Here is a 20,208-nt window from a genome sequence, read left to right on the forward strand (position 1 = left end):
ATTTAATAATATTTTTAATTTGATAAAATTATAACATGATACACGTATCAAATATATTATATCAATTATAACTTAAAAGTACAATGTGGCACAAAGTTTATATCATATAAAATTAAATTTTCTGAATTCTGGTAACTCTACCTCCTCATAACAGACACAAAAATTAGAGATCTGATAAAAATTAAGGTGAATTTAAATCACAGACTTTATACTCTCTCATTAACAGACTCCTTTTTTACAGTTACTTTAGAAAGTGGGCATCATTCATATTTAATGATCTCCTGACTCTCCATCTCTGAGGGCTCCTTTTAAAAAGTGTAAACACTTCAGAGCAAGATAAGTCTAGGCAGTCCATGTTTCCTTCAAATTCAAATAGCAAATACAAAAACCAACTTCCTGCCTGCCACAAAATTCCCTTACTCTTTAGGAGAAATGCTTTCAATCCATTTAGGATCTGAAAACACAAAAATAGAATATGCTAGAAGATACTACTGCTTTAAAATAAGAATAGATCATTGAATTTGACTTTTTAATATTTTATTTATATATAGTATTAAAATATATATTATGTACATCTAAGTTTTAAATATCTATTATATACATAATTCCTATCATTATGAATTGATATGCTTGGTGAGGAGAAGATAAAAAAGAATATATTAGCTTTTCAGAACTAATGCAGAATTAATGGAAGGATTTCTCACAGCTAAAAATTCAAATGATCTCAAACTACTTGCCATTTCTAAAGATAACAGCATAGTTGTAAAGTCACATATATAGTTCTTCAAAACTCTGTGTCTGGCAAGATATTTCAAGATTACACACACAGGAGAAAAGCGTAGGGAGACAAGCATCTGCCCAAGGCTTTGTATGTGTGACAAGAGGCTTAGATTACATGCAAAGTGCTCACCTTGTATGAGGCAAAGAGCCAGGGTCAGAAGCATTGGCACTGTAGCTATCTTCATGTTGAAGATGATGTAAGTCGGTTACAAGTCTGCTCCGTGCATTGCTCACCAGCTGTTGCTCTAAGACTGAACCCGTGAAGCTGCAGCTTACTTTTATATATACTGTCAAGCACTAGTGACACCCACAAGAAAAACCAGTTGTTCAAGGTTGTGCTAAACTTAATACACCACATCAATTTAGTTTCCATCCTTTAGGATCCTGTCAAGGTGGCAGATTTGAACAGATAATGTCTATTTCTAAAGTAGTTCTAATGTGGTTTCATGGTATCTCCACCAAAAGGCAACAGATTGAGTCCAAGGACCCTGCTCTGTAGTCCTGTATAAGAAGTGAATTCCTCAGCAACCCCAGTCAAGACATATTACCCTTTAGACAAATATGTTTCTAATTGGGCTCTCTTCATAAGTGTGATGGGAGGGAAAAAGAAGATAGATTGGTTGTCCTTCCAGTCAGGTAAAGATTTAAAGATTTCCGCTTCTGGAGAAAGCTAATTAATAGTAAGGGAAGCAAGGATTCCTGTTGCTTCTATCTGAGGATATTCTGAAGTGTCTCAAGTCAGTGTCACGTATTCATATATAAGTTAGAGTTAATGACACTAAGAGATAACCTAGCAAAATTCTAACATTGAATACATGGGGCAACAGAAACTCAGAGAAGGAGCAATGACTTTCCCAAGAATACACAGTATAGATGGAAGAAGCAGAGGCGGCACTTGACGAAGACCGCAGGTTCCACGTTTTTTTTAACTCCACACACTGCTTCACCAATTACGTTAGTGAAGGCAGAAACTTCATGAAATCAAAGCTTGTACATCTATACTTTGAAAAATTCCCAATCTGAAAGATATTTTATATTCTAAAGCCTTATCTTATAGTCTAACCAAACATGATAAATGTAAACATTAGAAACTCAAGGTCTAACTCTCCACAGCCCACCACTCCTCAAATTACTCTTTGAAAAACTTGGCTCAATCAGTTTTCCCCTAAATTAGGTTTACTCCTGTATTGTCTCATTATTTAGTCTCCCAAGAAGGAAAGAAGAAATAAAATACAGCAGTCACCCCTTACCCATAAGGGGTACGTTCCAAGACCCTTAGCAGGTGCCTCAAACTGTGGATAGTTCTAAACCCTACGTTTTTTATAACTATAAAAACTACGTTTTTATAACTACGTTTTTTTATAACTACGTTTTTTCCTATATATACACATTTGAGGTAGAACAGCAAAACTAGCATGAATTTCCTTTTCCTTGTTCACAATTTCATGGATGGAAGATTTGTTCTTACAGTAGATCTTAGCGACCTCAGCATACAATTTTTTTTCTTTCCTTATTAAGCTGAGAACTTTCAGTTTTTCAATTAAAGGAAGCACTTTATGGTTTCTCTTTTCCTTATCCGAATTGCCAGCACCACTACCCTTGCAGTTTGGGGCTGTTAGTTAATAAAATAAGGGTTACTTGAACATAAACACTGTGATCCTGCGACAGTCGATCTGATAACCAAGGCAGCTGCTAAGTGACTAATGGGCAGGTAGTGGACACAGCACGCATATGTGGAACAAATGGAAGATTCACGTCCAGGGTAGGATGGAGCCGGATGGCACAAGATTTTGTTATGCTACTCAGAATGGTGTGCAACTTTAAACTTTTGATTTGTTCATTTCTGGAATTTTCTATTTAATACTTTCGGACCACAGAGTTGACTATAGGTAACTGAAACTGAGGCAAGCGAAACCATGGATAAGGGGTGACTACTGTATTAAAAAATGTAAATACAAAATGTGACATTTTTCTAGAGAAAGTATCTTTTCCTTAGTTCCTTCTTCCCTTCTATAATTAATATCTTTTGTCTACAAGCTTATTTTACTCTACCAGCTTAAGAAAGCACCTGAAGAAGTATGCAAAGATAACTGAAGCAACAGCCAAATGTTTAATTCCAGTACCTGCAGGGTCTCTACAACCACAGAAGAAAAGTTTTGGGCTTCATTAGATCAAATCCCTTTTAAAGACTGTTTCAGAAAATTATCTAAGGTTTTCCAACTTTGAGATCATGTCAATATTCTGAATACCATCAAAGCCAGAGTACTTCCTTCTTTTTTTTGTGAAGTAATTTATTTCCTATAAAAATATAATCACTGGTTACAAAATCTGTGCTATTAGCCTTGTGTCTTTCCAAAGGTTCAGTAAAATTAGTGCCATGGAAAGCAAGTTCACTGCATTACTGTGATAGGTTAGAAAATTGATATCCATCATATGTTAATGGAAAAAGAATAGAACAGGGAGTCAGGAAATTTGTTTGTATTCCTTTCTTTGCAACTACACAGTGTCATGGAAACAAACCTGGCTTTGGAGCATGGTAGATCTGGGTCCAAATCTAGACTCATCAATCTCTAGCTATGTTGTCTTGGACAAGTCACTTGTTTTCTCTCAGCCTCAATTTCCTAAAACATAAAATAGGGATAATAAAACTACATTGTACAACTGTTGTAAGCGTTGAAGGTAATTCATGTGTATGTATGTATGTGTGTTTGTGTGTGTGTGTAATGCTTAGAACAATTCCAATTATGTGTGACAAACTTTATAGTTTATAATAGCTGGCCTTCTGTTTTTATGTCATAATGATGTGGTTATACTAGGTTAATTTCTAAGATTCCAAGAAATGTCAGCATCTCTTGAAGTCGGACCTCAACAACAGATTTAAGTTTGCTTAGCACAGAATAACATTCCCAACCCATTCTGAAGTGAAATTAAAAAGTCAAGATATAAGTTCTCTTTTTCATTTTGTCATTATGGTCTAAACCACAATATCTAAAGCAAATTAAAGCATTAACTGTTTAAAACTTGCCAATGTCATTGCTAGGTTTCGATCACCATTGATTCCTTATATCTCTCTGTAAAAGCCTCTTCTAAATATTAACATATCAATACTAAGTTTTCATCTTTCATCTGCTCTGTCAGACCATATAAATTGTGTCCCAACCATACACATTATTATGGTAGTAGGAAAGTTTAATGCCTTCTAACAGAATTGGTGACTGTGTAATATGCTCTGATGAACCCCAAATCTAGCCGAAATGGATAGTACTCCCAGGAGTGGACATGGAAGTGCTGCTAGGGTGGAACAAAAGAACCAAAAGATGATTCCATGTCTAAAGAATCTCTGCTATGAGGAAAGGTTGAAGGAGTTGGTTTCCTTCTTACTGGAAAACAATTTGTCACTGACACCCAGAACCTTCTGAAATGATGAATAAGAATTTTGAAACTGATAACGTCTTCCAAGAGGAGAAGATAGCCACAAGGAGATTCAGTGAGCACCCCTAATGTTGGAGGTACAAGTCAGCTGGCTCTTAGCTTCTGGGCTTTTTCTCCATTTCATTTCAGGAATGTTGTAAATACAGAGGTGATTCATCACATACTCTATTAATCACTCCTTTCTCCTGAAAACCACAGAATTTAAATTTGAATGAATGGTATTGAAGCTTTAGAGAATTGAAGTTTGGGTTATCAGAGTACTTTCTTATTAGGTTATTAGAGTGCTTTTCTTAAATTCTATATTCTATCTTTTTCTTAGACTCTTTCAATCATTCATCAAACATGTAGAACCCCTTTTCCTCTCATTGAAAAGGAATAGAGCTAGGTTAAAAAGAAGTATAATCTTTACAATTCAATACAAGTATCAAATAGCCCAGAATGTGAATTCACATCAAGGATGCTGACATGGAGGAAAGAGATGAGAAAACTATGAAGTAAACAAGATTTTGTAGACCAGTAATGTCACTGAAGACAAAGGTTACTTTCAAAACCCAAAGTTATCTGATCATTTTCCAAATCTTGTCTTTTTCTATGCAGAGATATCCTTGGTGATCACAAAAGTTTAATAAACAACTAAAGCCCCTCACGATTAAATCACCTTCCATGTCTTTCAAAACGATCCACCATTCATTAGCTCTCTTAATTTGTTCATGCAATGTTGTGAGGTAGCAAAGTAGGTGTTATGATCCTTTCCTTACCTGCCAAAAATGGTACCATTAACCCATCCTGGAATAGGAACTAGCTGGGATGATAATCCTGGCCTTGTCTCTTTCTCATCTTTTACTCCCTGTGTGGCTATCTCATAGCCTTTCCTGTGGTTCAAAGAGAATCCAGACATTATAGTGCTTTAAACTACATAAAGTATTTTGCTAATATACTTCTTTCCTCTAATACTCTGCTCTCTGTCACACACTCCTACACACACACATACACAACCAGACACTCGCAATGACTTGTGCAAAGAACTGTGCTGTGACCATGACTGAAAAGTATATGTCCTAACAGATCTTAGAAGATGAAGTAATTTCTTGTTTATTTGCTTAATTTTTAAATTCTCTTTCTATAATTCTCATATTTTTACCCATTAATTTAACACATCTGTATTCTCCTTTTTGAAAGATACTAACTGGAAAACAGCCTTTAGCCACCTGCTTATCTTGAAATATTCCATTAACAGCTAACTTCGTTCCCTTTCTGAGAATTCCTTTCTGTTTGTCTAGAAAGGCCTAGAAGCTATGGAGATAAGCATCTCATTTTATCTAAGAACAGGATGGGATGGGCACTGTTTGATCCCTAAGCATACAGACTCTGCTATTTATAGATATAATTTTTGCTTTTATTAGATTAGGATTAAGAAAACAGGAAACTTTCAAGATCTGATTTTTAACTGTATTAAGTCTTACATATTGGCTTGTATTTGGTTCTTAAGCACAATGTCCAACTTCCCCCTACAGTTGATGCTACTGGAACCCCTGTTCCATGACCCCACACTCTCCATCACCTGAAAATTCAGTACATTCCAAGGTCTTCTAGGTTCATCCTGACTATAGGAAACAGAAGTTTGTGGAGCTACAGTCCTTTGAAAACAATCACGATGAACTAATTCTGAAGAAGCTAGTATACTGAATTTTGGCACAAGAGTATTTTGTATTTTATATGTGAAATACTTATGTGTGTGTATACAATAAACAAGAACAAAATTATTAGATTTATAAGCAAAATTAAGAAAACATGATCTTTATAAAATTATTTGCAAAGAAATATAAAATTTTCCAGCATTTATTGTGCACTTACTGTCACAAGTACAACAATAAACCTAATGTGTAAGCACCGTTTCCTTCTTTTTTCACAGATAAATAGGGGCCAGCCCGGTGGTGCAGTGGTTAAGTTCACATGTTCCGATTCTCGGCGGCCTGGGGTTTGCCCGTTCTGATCCCGGGTGCGGACATGGCAACGCTTGGCAAGCCATGCTGTGGTAGGCATTCCATATATAAAGTAGAGAAAGATGGGCATGGATGCTAGCTCAGGGCCAGGCTTCCTCAGCAAAAAAAAAGAGGAGGACTGGCAGTAGTTAGCTCAGGGCTAATCTTCCTAAAAAAAAAAAAAAAAGAAATTAAGGTTTGGTGAGATTCTATAACTTTGCCAAGGTCATACAGACTGTAAGTGGTGATGTTTGCAAATGATAACAGTCAATGCAAATAAAGGCAGTGAAATCCCAGAGCTCAACTTCTTAAATACAACACGTTCTAGTAACCACACTACCTACACCTGTAATTAACATATCTCAGACACTCACTGTTGTGGACTGAATTGTGTCCCTCCAAAATTCATATTTTGAAACCTTAACCCCCAGTAACACAGGATGTGACTGTTTTTGGAGGTAGGGCCTTTAAAGAGGTGATTAAATTAAAATGAGGCCACATTAGTGTTGGACTCTAACCTAAACTGACTGCTGTCCCTATAAGAAGAGGAAATGTGGACACACAGAGAGACACAAAGGATGTGTTTGCACAACAACTTAAACCAAGTCATTGAGCTTGTAAGTGGTCAGGCTGAGACTCTAGGTCTTAACCCTTAAAATATTTATTCAATCAAGTAACATGTTAAATAACACTAACCATTGTGTCATACCACAGTCTTGATCTATTAGACAGAAAAAGCAATAAAGAAATGAATCGTAAGTATGAAATCAGAAAATTCTCAGATATAGAACCAAATTAATAAAATGTAATCTAAAAAGTTAAAAATGTAAGTCCAAAGTTAGGTATCATGGTACTCCAATAGAGTCCATAGTATTCCCCACATAAGTACAACAAATATTTACTAAATGCCTACATTTGTCTGGCACTGTATGAGAGTGCAGCGTTAAACGTGTCAATAAAACAGATATGGCCTCTGACCTTTAATAAATTATAGTCTAGTGGAACAGGTGGAAAATGATCATACAAATCATTGCTCAATTGAATTTGTGACAGTGCTTTTAAAAAGATGTCCATAGAGTAAAGTTAACATATAATACAGATATTTGGCCTCTATTGACGGATTTCATGATGAAACCAGGCTCAATTCTAAAAAACAAGCCAGGATTAAAAAGGTATATATCCTCCTCTATCTGAAAAATTCAGCTAATCAGAATGAATCATTCCTTAAATAATTACGAGAACCAAAGTTTTGCTCTGGTAATTTATTTCATCCGACATTTTTCATTTCTGCTGTATCATTAGTTATTTATCTAACACTATTTGGAGGGCAGGAGTTGAAACTAAAATTGAACATGGTAATTATTTTGCATTTAGTGGGATTTTTTGGTTTATTTTAAGTGACATCTCCCATGTTAATGATATTACTGCATTTCATCACCAATCCTGACTGTAAAACTGCTCTATTTAAGAAAAGAAAGTAATTTTAATATTTTAATAAAATTAATACTTATACAATTATTTAATATTTAAAATTTAGTTAATATTATTTAATATAAATATAATACTTTAATATTATTTAATTATTTAAAATATTTAATAAAATTTCATAATTTTAACATTTCTGAGCAAGGAGCTGTAAGTAGTGGACATTCATTTGTCAATAACATAAACAACCTTGGAAAATGCAATAATTATCTCTAGTTTACAGTATAAAATAGGGATTATTTTTTCACTCACTCCTAGATGGAAAATACTACTTACGCTTCTGGGAGAAGTATTTTTAAAGTATAAAGGAAATTATTTAAGAACTCTATGCAGCTGTTAGCATTAATAAAGGCATTCACCTTATTATTGTACTTATAGAGCAGTTACTTGCAAAATTTATTATAGAATAATATTTATAGAATAATTTATAGTATGTTACCAATTTGTACACAACATGTACATATAGAAATATTTATATACTGTTTATATTTTATATATTTGCACCTCACATTAACTCTTTAAGGTAAGCAGATAATAAGGTATTTCCATTTCATGGTCAGTAAACTGAAAATGAGCATGGTTGAATGATTTTCCTCAAATCTATTGGCCATAAGGGGAAGAGCTACAACAGAAATTCAAGCCTCCTAACTCTTTTTTTTGATATTTTTTTCCACTCTCTCATATTTAAAAGAGGTTTAAACACTAATTCAGTGAGATTAGAACAGGAAAAAAGAAGAAAATATAGAGAGAGTACAAAAAGAGGCATGTATTCAGAAAGGAAGAAAAAGAACAGAAGGACACCAAATGCATTGAAAGAGAAAATAAACAAATTTAAATCAATCTTGGTGATGGAGGTCAATGCTAATGTGTATAAAATGTTTTACAAATTAGAAGGATTTTTTAAAAATATATATTCTCATTTGGACCTCATGCTCAACCTGTTGAGCAGGTTGGACACATATTATTGGTAGCATCCTCATTTTACTGAAATTTAGAGACACACAGGAACTTTCCCAAAGCTACAAATAGTAAGTGGGAAAGTTGGAATCAGAAGTCTATTGAATCAAGACTCTATTATCTTTTCCCTATGCCCTTTGGCATGAAAGATGATTAAGGATATAGATTTCATAATTTCATTAGGAAGCAAATGAGGAGAAGGCTTTGAGAAGATACTTGAGAAAATTAAAATACCTCATTTATATCCTGAAAAGAGAAACAGAAATTAGCATATATGCTAAAGGATACACCAGTTTGTTTTGAAATGATAAGATTTTTGCTTCTGGCCAAGATAGAGTAATAAGTAAAGAATTTTTCCTCCCACCTGAAACAATGAAAAAAGAAAACAAACAGAAAAACTACATGAAAAATAGTTTTTTGACATTGGACATCAGATAGTGCAGGTCAGTGATCCCTGGGAGAAGGAACAAAAACCAAGTTAGCCCTACATTGACACAGCTTACTGTCTATAGAGAGTTTCAAGCTTGTTGCACAGAGACAGGAAACACAGGTAGAGTCTAACAGTCTCCTTGAGATGAGGCTACAAAGCTGAGAGCCAGGGAGACCAAGGGAGCTAAAATTCACGTGGCGTGGTACTAGGAGGATAAAATCAAGAAGAGAGGCCTTCAGAGATCCGCATCAAATTGTGCACCTAGAGCCTTCAACTGTGTACTAATAAGTAAATGTGTGTGAGAAAACTACTCAAGGCTGGGGGAAAAATCACCCTACTAATTAGAAGGAACAATATCTAGAGCTTAAACAGGAGAGAAGATAGGTTGTCTGCCTACCTGTCAAAGGGAAAAACCTTTGACTGAGAAAACTATTGCCTTAGTCGTAGGGCAAAATTAACCCCAAAGGCTACTCTGGTTTCACCTAACAAAGCTTAAAAGCAAGACTTGAAGGAATCAAACAATTTCCAAGTAACTTAACGGTGTCCCAGAACAAAGCTCAAGTACATTTAGAGGAATACAAAAATATTCATTGCCCAAAAAACTAAATACACAATGAGTAGCAAACAATCAAAAATTACCATACAAACAAAAAAACAAGAAATAGAACCCATAATGTGAAGAAAAATCAATCAAAAGAAATTGACTGGACTCATGACTCCAGATAAAATGAAGTAACAGGAAATGGAGTTATACTCCTGCCTTCAACAAGTGAACAAACAAACAACAACAAAAAGAAAAACATATAAAACAATGGTTTTCAAGATGCTGGACATTAGTCTCTTGAAATGAAGACAAATGATCTATGAAAGACAGTAAAAAAGGTGAGCCTTAAAATTGCCCCAGTTTACTGTCTTGAGAAAATTTCCAAGCCATAGAGCATGAAGGAGCAACTCAGGCATAGCCATGCAGACTCTCTGTGTTAAGGTGACATGTGGGGTTTGAAGGAGGCCAAAACTGACGAAGTTCACAGGACAGAGTACTGGACATGAGAGAGCTGAACAGAGTGGGAACCCAAGAGATATGAATATTGCTTAAGTATTCAGCAGAGTACTGATCATCAAATGCATATGAGGAAACTATTCAAGACCATGGAAAGATCTATCTCAAATGATTAAAGACGAAAATACTCAGTATTCACACAGGGCCAGGAATAGTGTCTGTTCCTATCATCCACACTGGAAAACCTTAAAATTCATAAGGCATTAGGGAGAGCACTCAAAGGGTCAGGTCTCAATAGTAGAGGACAATTAGCTCTAGACTGATTGTTTCTCTAGTCTTACCTAAAAAATGTTAATAGCAAGGCCTAAAAGAATTCACATGATTTCCAAGTAACTTAATTGTGTCCCAGGACAGAATTTAAAATTAGTTTTAGAAATAAAAAAAAAATTCACTACTCAGTAATGCTAAACTAATAATGTCTGATATTAAATAAAAAATTACTAGACATGCTAAAGAAGCAAGAAAATAATGAGGAGAAAAAACAAGTAAAACTAACTCAAAACTGTTACAAATGTAAGACTTGTCAGACAAGGACATTAAAATAGTTACAGCTGTGTTGCAATGTTAAGAAATGTAAAAGGACTTCAAAGGGAAGGAAGGAATACACAGGTGGGTGAAAAGGAGTAAATATTTGGAAAACAAGTGTTTGGCCACACAGAAACAGAAGAACACAGAGGGAAGCCCAAAAACAGGCTTTTCGAGGTTCCTCTCTGTCTACCCTGTAGTTCATGTTATGCTAAGGTGATAGCTCACTTTATGAGACAGGTTTTTTTTTATATGAATTCTTTTAGGCAATTAAGGAGGAGGTAACAAGAAAAACTAAGTCTTTTGTTTCTCAAAAATAATCAGCCTAAAATAATCCTCATGTGGGATGCCAAATTTTATTCCCCTTCAGTACACTCTATGATGTTTGCACAGTGATGAAATTGCTTAACCATGCATTTCTCAGAACTTATCCTTGTCATTAAGTGACATATGACTGCAATAATAGCACCAAATTTTCCAAACTATAAGCCAACAGATCAAGAATCTCAATGAATTTCAAACACAAGAAATATGAAGAAACTATACCAAGGCTCATCATCATCAAATTGCTCAAAAACTGTGAGAAAGAGAAAATCTTAAGAGCAGCCATGGGGGAGAAAGACTCTGTTATATGCAGAATAACAGAATTAGGAAAATAGAAGACTTCTTGTTGGAAACAATGCAAGTAAAAACACAGTGGAGTAACATCTTTAAAATATTGAGAGAAAATATTGTCAACTTAGAACTCTATGCCCAGTAAAACTGTCTTTTAAAAATGAAGGTGAAATAAAGACTTTTGCTCACATAAAAATTAAAAGAACCCATTCCTTACTGCATACCTGCATTAGAACAAAAGCTAAAGGAAGATTTCAGGCAGGAGGAAAAAAACATACCACATGAAAATATGGATCTATACAAAGGAAAGAAAAACACTAGAAAGGGTAACTATATGGGTAAATACATGAGAACTTTTCTTATTGTTTAAATCTCTTTTAAAACTAACTGACTGCTTAAACAATCAGCAATTAAACTGACGGCTTAATAATAACCAAAAATTTATAGATAGTAAACTAATAAAGGAGATGCAATGAAATGATAAAATACTTGATTCACCCAAAATCAGAAAAAAGAAAAAGGGAACAAAAAAACCACAAGCAGGACAAATAGAAAGTAAATAATAAGATGGTAGACTCAATCTGACCATATCAATAATCTGTATTATAGATAAACCTACATACTTTATGTAAACTCTACATGTTAAATGTAAATATATTCTATGTAAATGTGTTTTACATAAATATGTGTGTATTGTATGAAAATATGTAAATTAAAAGACAGAGATTGTCAAATTAGATAAAAAAGGAAGATCAACAATTTGCTGCCTTCAAGAAACACACTTTAAATATAAAGATACAAATAGATTAAAAGTAAAAGGATGGGAAAAGATATACAATGCTAACATTAATCAAAAGAAAGTTTGAGTGGGTATTTTAATATCAGACAAAGTAGATTTCAGAGTAAAGAATATTACTGGGGATCAAGAGAATCATTTCATGATGACAAAGAGATCAACTCACCAAGAGGACATTTTTGTGACTCTAAATGTCTTGTATCTAATAAATGAGAGGTAGCCAAGAGCTGTAAAAATTAGGTGAGAATATATTTTTTACTGTTTTGTTAGGTTAAAACGAAGTGTTCATATATACGTATAAATCATAGTATCTGTTTATAGTTCACCTTAAGCCAGAATTGTTATCCATTGGCATTTTGAATACTTAGGAAAATCTTGAAATTCTTCATGATCAAGCGGAGAAAAAAAAAAACGTTTTACCCCTTGTAACCCAAGAAACCAAAGCTAGAATCTGCCTGGAGTTAGTTAGAGGCAGATATGAGTCCGCTGAAAGGGGAAGCTCTTTAACAATATCTGTCCAGAAATAAAGCAGATGGTTGCCTTAGAGAGATTCTGTTTTATGCCTCTGGAGAGAGCAGAAAAATCATAATTAACACTTCACAGATCCTGTGCCTTCTAGGGTAGAATAAGTGGATTTTAAACTATAAAATTTGAATGTTATATAGAAATTAATTAGAAGTAATAAAAATGAAGATGGTATGGGTTAAGAAAATGTTCAACACAAAGATTTGAAATTAAGCATTTTTCTCTTGTAGCCTTATCTACAAAGATATTAATGTCAATTAATTTTAGATCAGTATCAATTTGTAGAAGTGACGCTGAATTTTATTAATTGAAACCTGGAAAACGCTAGGTAGTGAAAGTAAAGAGAGAAAAGAGGAAAAAAAATTATTGTGCCCTAAAGAATCGAATAACTTAGTAAGGAAGATAATACCTATATCAGAAAAGAAATGATTCAATAGAGCATAAAACATAAAAGTGTCACAAAAGATCCACAGATGAAGTGTCCAGGAAAGATATATTATTTCTATCTGGGAGATAGGCAATGATTCTTTTGGAAGATGTAGCCTTTAGATGGGGCCTTGAGGCTTGAGGATATTTGAACATGTGGTGATGGGAATGTGGCTGATTTTTCAGCAGAACAGTATAAGCGAAGTCCCAGAAGAAAAATAATGTGGGGTCTCCATGAAAGAATATGTGGTACCTTTGACTGCATGTATATATGAGAAAGGCAAGAATAGAAAATAATTTTAGAAGAGTAAAATGTCAGAATAGCTAAAATCAAGAATAGTGACCCCATCAAATGCTGGCAAGTGTTTGGAGAAACCGGATCTCTCATATATTGCTGTGGGAAGTAAAAGGATGCAGCCACTCTGGTAAATAGGTTGGCAGTTGCCTAAAAAACTAAACATATACTTATTCCACTACCCAGTAATTGTACTCCTGGGTATTTGTCCCAGAGAAATGCAATATCCACAGAAAAACGTTCATTATAATTGTTCACAGTGGCTTTATATGTAATAGCCAAAAATCAGAAACAGCCAAAATATCCCTCAATAGGTGAACGGTTAAACAAACTTCAGTACTGCAAACTTTAGTACTGCACTGTGGAATCCTGTTCAGCAATAAAAAGGAATGAATTCTGTATACATGCAACAACTTTGATCTCAAGGTATTATGGATGGATCTCAAGCATATTGTGCTGAGTGAAAAAAGCCCATCTCCAAAATTCACATACTATAATTCAATTTATATAACATTTTCAAAATTACAAAATTATACACATGAAAAAAAAAAATAACAGTTTGCCAGGGGTTAAGGATGACTATTGGATGAGGGCAGGGGGGTAGATGTGGTGATACAGGGGTAGGATGAGGGAGATCTTTGTGGTGATGGGAAATTCTCTATCCTGATTGCAGTGGTAATTACACAAAACTATGCATGCTATAAAATAACACTAAACTATATACAAGCATTTAATCAAAGTCAAAATCTCAGTTTTGATTTTGTACTCTAATTATGTAAGATTTAACTATGGAGGTAAACTGGATAAAGAGTACATAGGACCTCTTTGTACTACCTTTGCAAATTCCTGTGAATCTATAATTATTTCCAAAAGAAGAAAAAGTTTTTAAAAATGTAGATTACAAAATCCTACATTCCTTCTATAAAGTTAAAGATACTTACTATATGACTGAGTAATCTCACTTCTAGGTATTTACCAAAAGAAATTAAAATATATGTCCACACAAAATCTGTAAAATAATATTTATAGCAATTTTATTCATAATCACTAAAAAATAAAAACAATTCAAACGTGCATCCATTGGTTAATGGATAAACAAACTCTTGTCCATCCATACAATGGATTTCTACTCAAGAATAAAAAGAAATGAACTGTTACGCCTGCTACAACATGGATGAACACCAACAGCATTATTCTAAGTTAAAGAAGACAGATGCAAAATGTTATGTACTTTATAATTCCATTTATATGACATTTTTAAGGTGATGAAATTATAGGGGCAGAAATCAGATGAGAGGTTGCCAGAGGCTGGGAATCAAGGAAGAGGATTGACCACAAAGGCACACAAGGAAATATTTTGGGGTGATGGAACTACTCTACTTCTTGATTGTTCCAATAGTTACATAAGTGATTGTCAAAAATCAAGTAACTGCGCACCCACAATTTTGAATTTTGCCTTTATTTGAAGCTTTACTTCAATAAACCTGACTTTAGAAAAAATTCACAAGTGATACAATACTAGTTTTAAAAACATTTATATATTTATGTGCTAAGGGAGATAGAACTGGATTTATCAAAAAATCCTAACATTTGTTATCTCTGGTGGAATTACTTATGATTTTTCTATGTCTCTCTATTTTTCTTATCTGATAAGTATTTTTTGCTAAGTAGGTATTAATTTTAAGAACAAAAATTCTATTTAAAAAAATTATTTTTAGGGATAGATAGGACATTGAAAGTCATCCAGTTCCCCGCTTTAGGTTACAGATGATGTGCGGGCTAAGAAAACTAGAGTGATATTTCCTAATTACTTAAATTTAAAAACACACATTCCCAATACTCCCTCCTCTAAGTTATAAGATCTCACTGCAAATGTCATGATTCATTTTGATGGGATGGGGTTGATTTTCACCCTTCCAAAACTCCCACTTTATAGTGCCAAAGTAAGGTGTTTCAGCATTTTCCTGGACCATCTCCTGTAGGTGGATCCAGACAGTGTCTGGACAGAGATCAGTTCTCTAGTCTGTACCATAGAAGACCAGTGAAGTTTTGGAAATGTGTGACTTGCTAGCATTTTGACCTCAAACAAATCATGATTTAGAGTATCATCCACTTAGGACTGTTGAGCAGATTGAGATGGCTGTGTGAAAAAGCTAAAGCAGCTATTATAATTGGTAACAGTTCGTCATACATAGTAAAGCCTACTCGAGAACCAGAAGGAGCTATAACTTAGAAGTTAAGTGGTGGGCTTTGGAGCAATGCTAAGCGTTCAAAAACTGGCTTTTCTGAGGTGTGGCTAGGGACAATTTACCCAAATTCTCTGTCTCAATTTCTTGACCACTAAACGGAGAATTGTAATAGTGATTGCCATGAGGATTACATGACGTAATTCATGTAAAGCCTTTAGATGGTTCCTGGCATATGGAGAGTGCACAGTGTTAGCTGTTATTAGAAACGTCTTCATGTTAGCCTACATTGAATTGGAGACCACAATAGGGAAACCCACTTCTGGGTCTATTAATGTTTCTTTTTTCTTTTTGATGAGGAAGATTGGCCCTGAGCTAACATCTGTGCCAATCTTCCTTTACTTTGTATGTGGGACACTGCCACAGCATGGCTTGATGAGCAGTGTATAGGTCCATGCCTGGGATCCAAACCCACGAACCCTGGGCTGTTGAAGCAGAGTGAGCGAACTTAAACCACTGTACCACAGGGCCAGCCCCTGGGTCTTTTAAAGTCTTGAATATTTTGCAGGACGTGCCAAAAACCAGTGCCTAGTTTTAGAAGCACAAACTAATAGCCTGCAGGGCACAGGAGTCATTTCCTCACTAGTGACCCTTCCTTTGAACAGCTTATTATACTCCAGGTGGTGAGGCCTTCACAAGAAATTGGGTCACCCTCAATGAACGACAGCCACACATGGATGGACTGACAGGTCATTTGAGCCCTGAAAAAGTGACACCTTTTCAAATAGTCAGGAAATCAAACAGCTCAGTCTAAGCTCTTAACTTTTCAAGCATTTTCCTTCTTTTAAAGAGAAGAAATGTCTTATCATCCAGCCAGGGATGGAGATGCAGGAAATGCCTTTTCTTACTATTGTGGGTCTTTCTTATGCCTCAAACTCATTAGCAAGTTCATGAATGCAGGCAAAATAGTGTTTGATGTGGAATTAGGCAATCTGTGTTTTAATTCCGGTTCTCACTTTTAGCTGAAGCGAGACTGTGAACACAGACTAAATTCCTAAATTGCTCATGAGGTGAGGCACGTTGGGAAATGGATAAAGGGAACAAAAAGAAGGTAGACCAATTAAACCGTACTAATCAATGGTATCAAACATTGTAATAAGAATACTGCCTTCACGCAGAGGATTTTAAGGTAGTCAAACTACTCTGTATGATACTATAATGGTGAATACACGTCATTATACATTTGTCCAAACCCATAGAATATACAACATCCAGAATGAACCCTGATGTAAACTGTGGACTCTGGGTGATAATGATGTGTCAACGTGAGTTCATCAATTGTAATGAATATACCACTCTGGTGGGGGATGTTGATAATGGGGGAGGCCATGTATGAATGGGGGCAGGGAGCATATGAGAAATCTCTGTACCTTCCACTCAGTTTTGCTGTGAATCCAAAACTGCTCTAAAAAAAATGAAATCTATTAAATAAAATTTTTTAAAGATATATTGCCTTCAAAGGCAGCAATATTTGGAACATAGAGTGAATTAATATATAATGAATTAATTGATGACCCTTTTGACGGGAACATTCTGCCATTAAGTTACTATGGGAACAGCTGTGCAAAAAAGTAAGAAAACATGAGATTTACAGTCAAAAACTGGGTCCTGCAACTTATCTATGTGATGTTAGACATGTTTATTTACATCTTTGAGCCCATTTTCTCATTTATAAAATACAAATAACATTGCCATCTACATATCAGTTACATCGTGAAGATATAAGTGGAAGCACTCCATGAGCTTTAAGGTGTTAAGCAAAAACTAGCTGCTGTTCCTAATCCAGATTGGTATTGTGTGCCTTTATCAGGTAGGTTCACTTACTAGGCTAGCTCATTACATCTCAAAATCTCAAGAAAATTGTGTGTGGGAGGAAGGTGGGAGGGAGGAGCTGAAATATATATATATATATTTTTTGCCCCTAGATTAACTAATAAATACATGCAGTTTTTAATGAAAGTTAGTCCTTAAAAAATACCATCTGTTGTCATCTGGGTGTGGTTGCATTGTAAGATGCCACTGCTCTGAGGGGGCTGGCTGCAGCACCATGTTAAATCCATCATGGGTGTGGAGACAACCAGAATAATAAAGTATCACTCCACCCTGTTGTCTTGTTGCCTAATTAACTGGTGTGCTCTGAAAACAACTCTTGGGAGTCAGAGTAATCTCTCATCTTAGAGTTGTGATGCAATGGAAAAATGGCAGCCTACTAATGGCGGAAATGCAGAATATTCTCTCACGTGTGTTTTCTGGGAAGAGAGGCAAGTGGAGAGAACTGGGCTGTACAACTCACGGAAGTTTGCCCTTGATGGCCCACTTAGTTTACACTTCTGAGCTCAGCAAAAAGTGCTTACGTAACCAAAACTGCTGAGCTCCAGGCCTCCTCTCTAGAGGGGAAAAAATGAGCATCATCTTAGGGTAAAATAGACAAAATAGATGCCTTTGCCAAAGCACACTTTTTCCTTCCAATTCTCACAGAATTAAGCAGTGAGGGTAGATATAGGGATGAGCCCTGCTTGAAAAGGAAAAAAGAAAGATGGAAAACCTGTCAGATCAGGCCCTGACAAGAAAGCACACTCAGCTGTCTTGAGTGTAGTCTTTGAGACAGTTCAGTACCCAAAGAACCAGGTGTATATTTATGAATGGTCACTGATGTATCAAATCTTTGAACTGGAATGGGCCTTGGTACATGCTGGTGTATTCAAATATCTTCATTTTATCAGTGAGGCCTGATGAGGGGAAGCCATAGATTCAAGGACAATTAGCTAGACAGTAGCAGAGCTGGAATTCATATCACTTCTCCTGACTCCCAGCCCCACGTGTTTTTCCAAACCACAACTTATTCAAACACCCACTCATGCCTGATTTGGGTATCAGCTCTTCTTTCACCACCCTGTATTCCAGGGAACAAGCAGACTCATCTCATATACAGCATTTTATGTAATGGGTTTGTCCTCTAGTTTGCATTTTTGTTAGCTTTATTCTATCTTAACTGGAGGCAATTTTGCTCCCCAGGGAACATTTAGCTATATCTGGAGACATTTTTGGTTGTCAATTAGGGATTTTCTATGGCAACCAGTGGATAGTGGCCAGGGATGCTGTTAAACATGTTGTGATAGACCCTTCATCGCCAACAAAGAATTATCTAGTCCAAAATGCCAATAGAGATGTTCAGAAACTGTCTCTATGCTTACTAACCAGAATTAGCTTTAAAGTTTCATTAATTATCTTGGTGATTAGATTATGGATTCTGGAACAAGGGACTCTGCTATAGCTAAAGAGAGGATAAGGGTAGTATGGATAGAAAATACAAGTCATACTTATTTTTGAATGATTTACTAGATTGGCCAGTTTCTCATTTCTGATTTTATAAATCAAATGCTCATCTGGGTGCACAATGCGTGAAAAAACCTCGAATCCATCAACAACCCATTTTGGCAGAGATAGGACCACTCTCAAGAGAAGATGTAGAATACTGGACATTTTACTTTGGCTTTCTTCCTATCCCTTTCCTTCATGTTTTCCAAACATTATTTTGTCACTAGCTTCTCCAAGGGTGACCTCCTCTGAGATCTAATTTCCAGACCCTTTCTTTCCAAAGATCTTCTTTGAATGGCTTCTCATCTTTGCTGAAACTTCACCACACTACCTTGGGATTCACAGTGAGTCACATTCTAAAGGTGTATTTGTATTTCTGACTCTCTTCAGTATTCTAACAATGGTCTACCGCAAATTTGCATTCCAAAGACTGCTTTCCTAACTTTTACTCTTTTTGCTCCTTTAGAACTTTTCTACGTGTCTTCTGTTCTTTCTCTGGGGCTTGCAATACTTCTATCTTTGCTATATCTAATTGAACACCTAAGCAATAAAATTTTTTCAAATAAAATCTTGAATATAACCGTAACATATATAAAAAATAAAGGTGTTCTGTTTTGCAATAGAGATGAGAGGACCAGTGTACCTCACTCAGCCTCCCCCTTCATTACAATCACAGAGATCATGACTTTTTAAATCGCCAGTATATATCTAGCATCTAGCACAGGGGGTACATGCAAAAAAAGTATATACATATTTGTTGGTCAAAAAGAAAGGAGGAAAAGGCATAAACAGTTTGAAAATCACAATGATACCAAGTGTGGACTTTTCTCCCTGCTACATTTTCCTGTATATCTCAATTGCTCTAAGGTGTGTTGAATCTTGTATCAGTTGAATATTCCTCATGTTATGAAGAATTATATCTTCCCCCAGTGAACACATTATTCAGATTTGCTGCCCCCTTTCTTCTTATTAAAGTCCATTTCTCATTTTCCATTATCTCTATCCAAACTATTCATTCATTGTGCTTGTTTCCGCAGCACATATACCAAGTCTACTCATGCATTAATCCACTGAGTCATTGTTGAGCATCAATTGCAAAATCTGTGGACGTTACTGAAGATGAATCAGATGTAAGCCTTGCTCTCAAGTCAAGTGTCTTACAGTCTAATGGGATAGATAAAGCATATCCCCAATATAGCTCTACTTTGAAGTGAAAAATGATAACTCCTAAAAGAAAAACTGCCATGGGAGTTTGGACTGGGAAAATTTACTGTCAGTTGAAATATTAAGAAAAGATTTATAGGAGACATGAAATTTTACAAATGCCTTGTGAGAT

General features: G+C 35.3%; 1 protein-coding gene across 1 annotated transcript in view; it reads right to left on the bottom strand.

The window, feature by feature from the left end:
- Window positions 1–20,208, bottom strand: part of SPINK5 (serine peptidase inhibitor Kazal type 5) — a 153,088-nt gene that overhangs the window by 70,785 nt on the left and 62,095 nt on the right. Inside the window, exons 3-4 of the mRNA XM_014730588.3 lie at window positions 6,067–6,363; window positions 911–3,401 (exon numbers count right to left, since the gene is read on the bottom strand). Of these exons, the coding sequence (XP_014586074.2) occupies window positions 911–965 (55 nt within the window). The 5' untranslated portion in view covers window positions 966–3,401; window positions 6,067–6,363. The remainder of the gene's footprint in view (window positions 1–910; window positions 3,402–6,066; window positions 6,364–20,208) is intronic.

Source organism: Equus caballus, chromosome 14, assembly GCF_041296265.1.
Source record: "Equus caballus isolate H_3958 breed thoroughbred chromosome 14, TB-T2T, whole genome shotgun sequence".
In the NCBI taxonomy this organism is placed as follows: domain Eukaryota; kingdom Metazoa; phylum Chordata; class Mammalia; order Perissodactyla; family Equidae; genus Equus; species Equus caballus.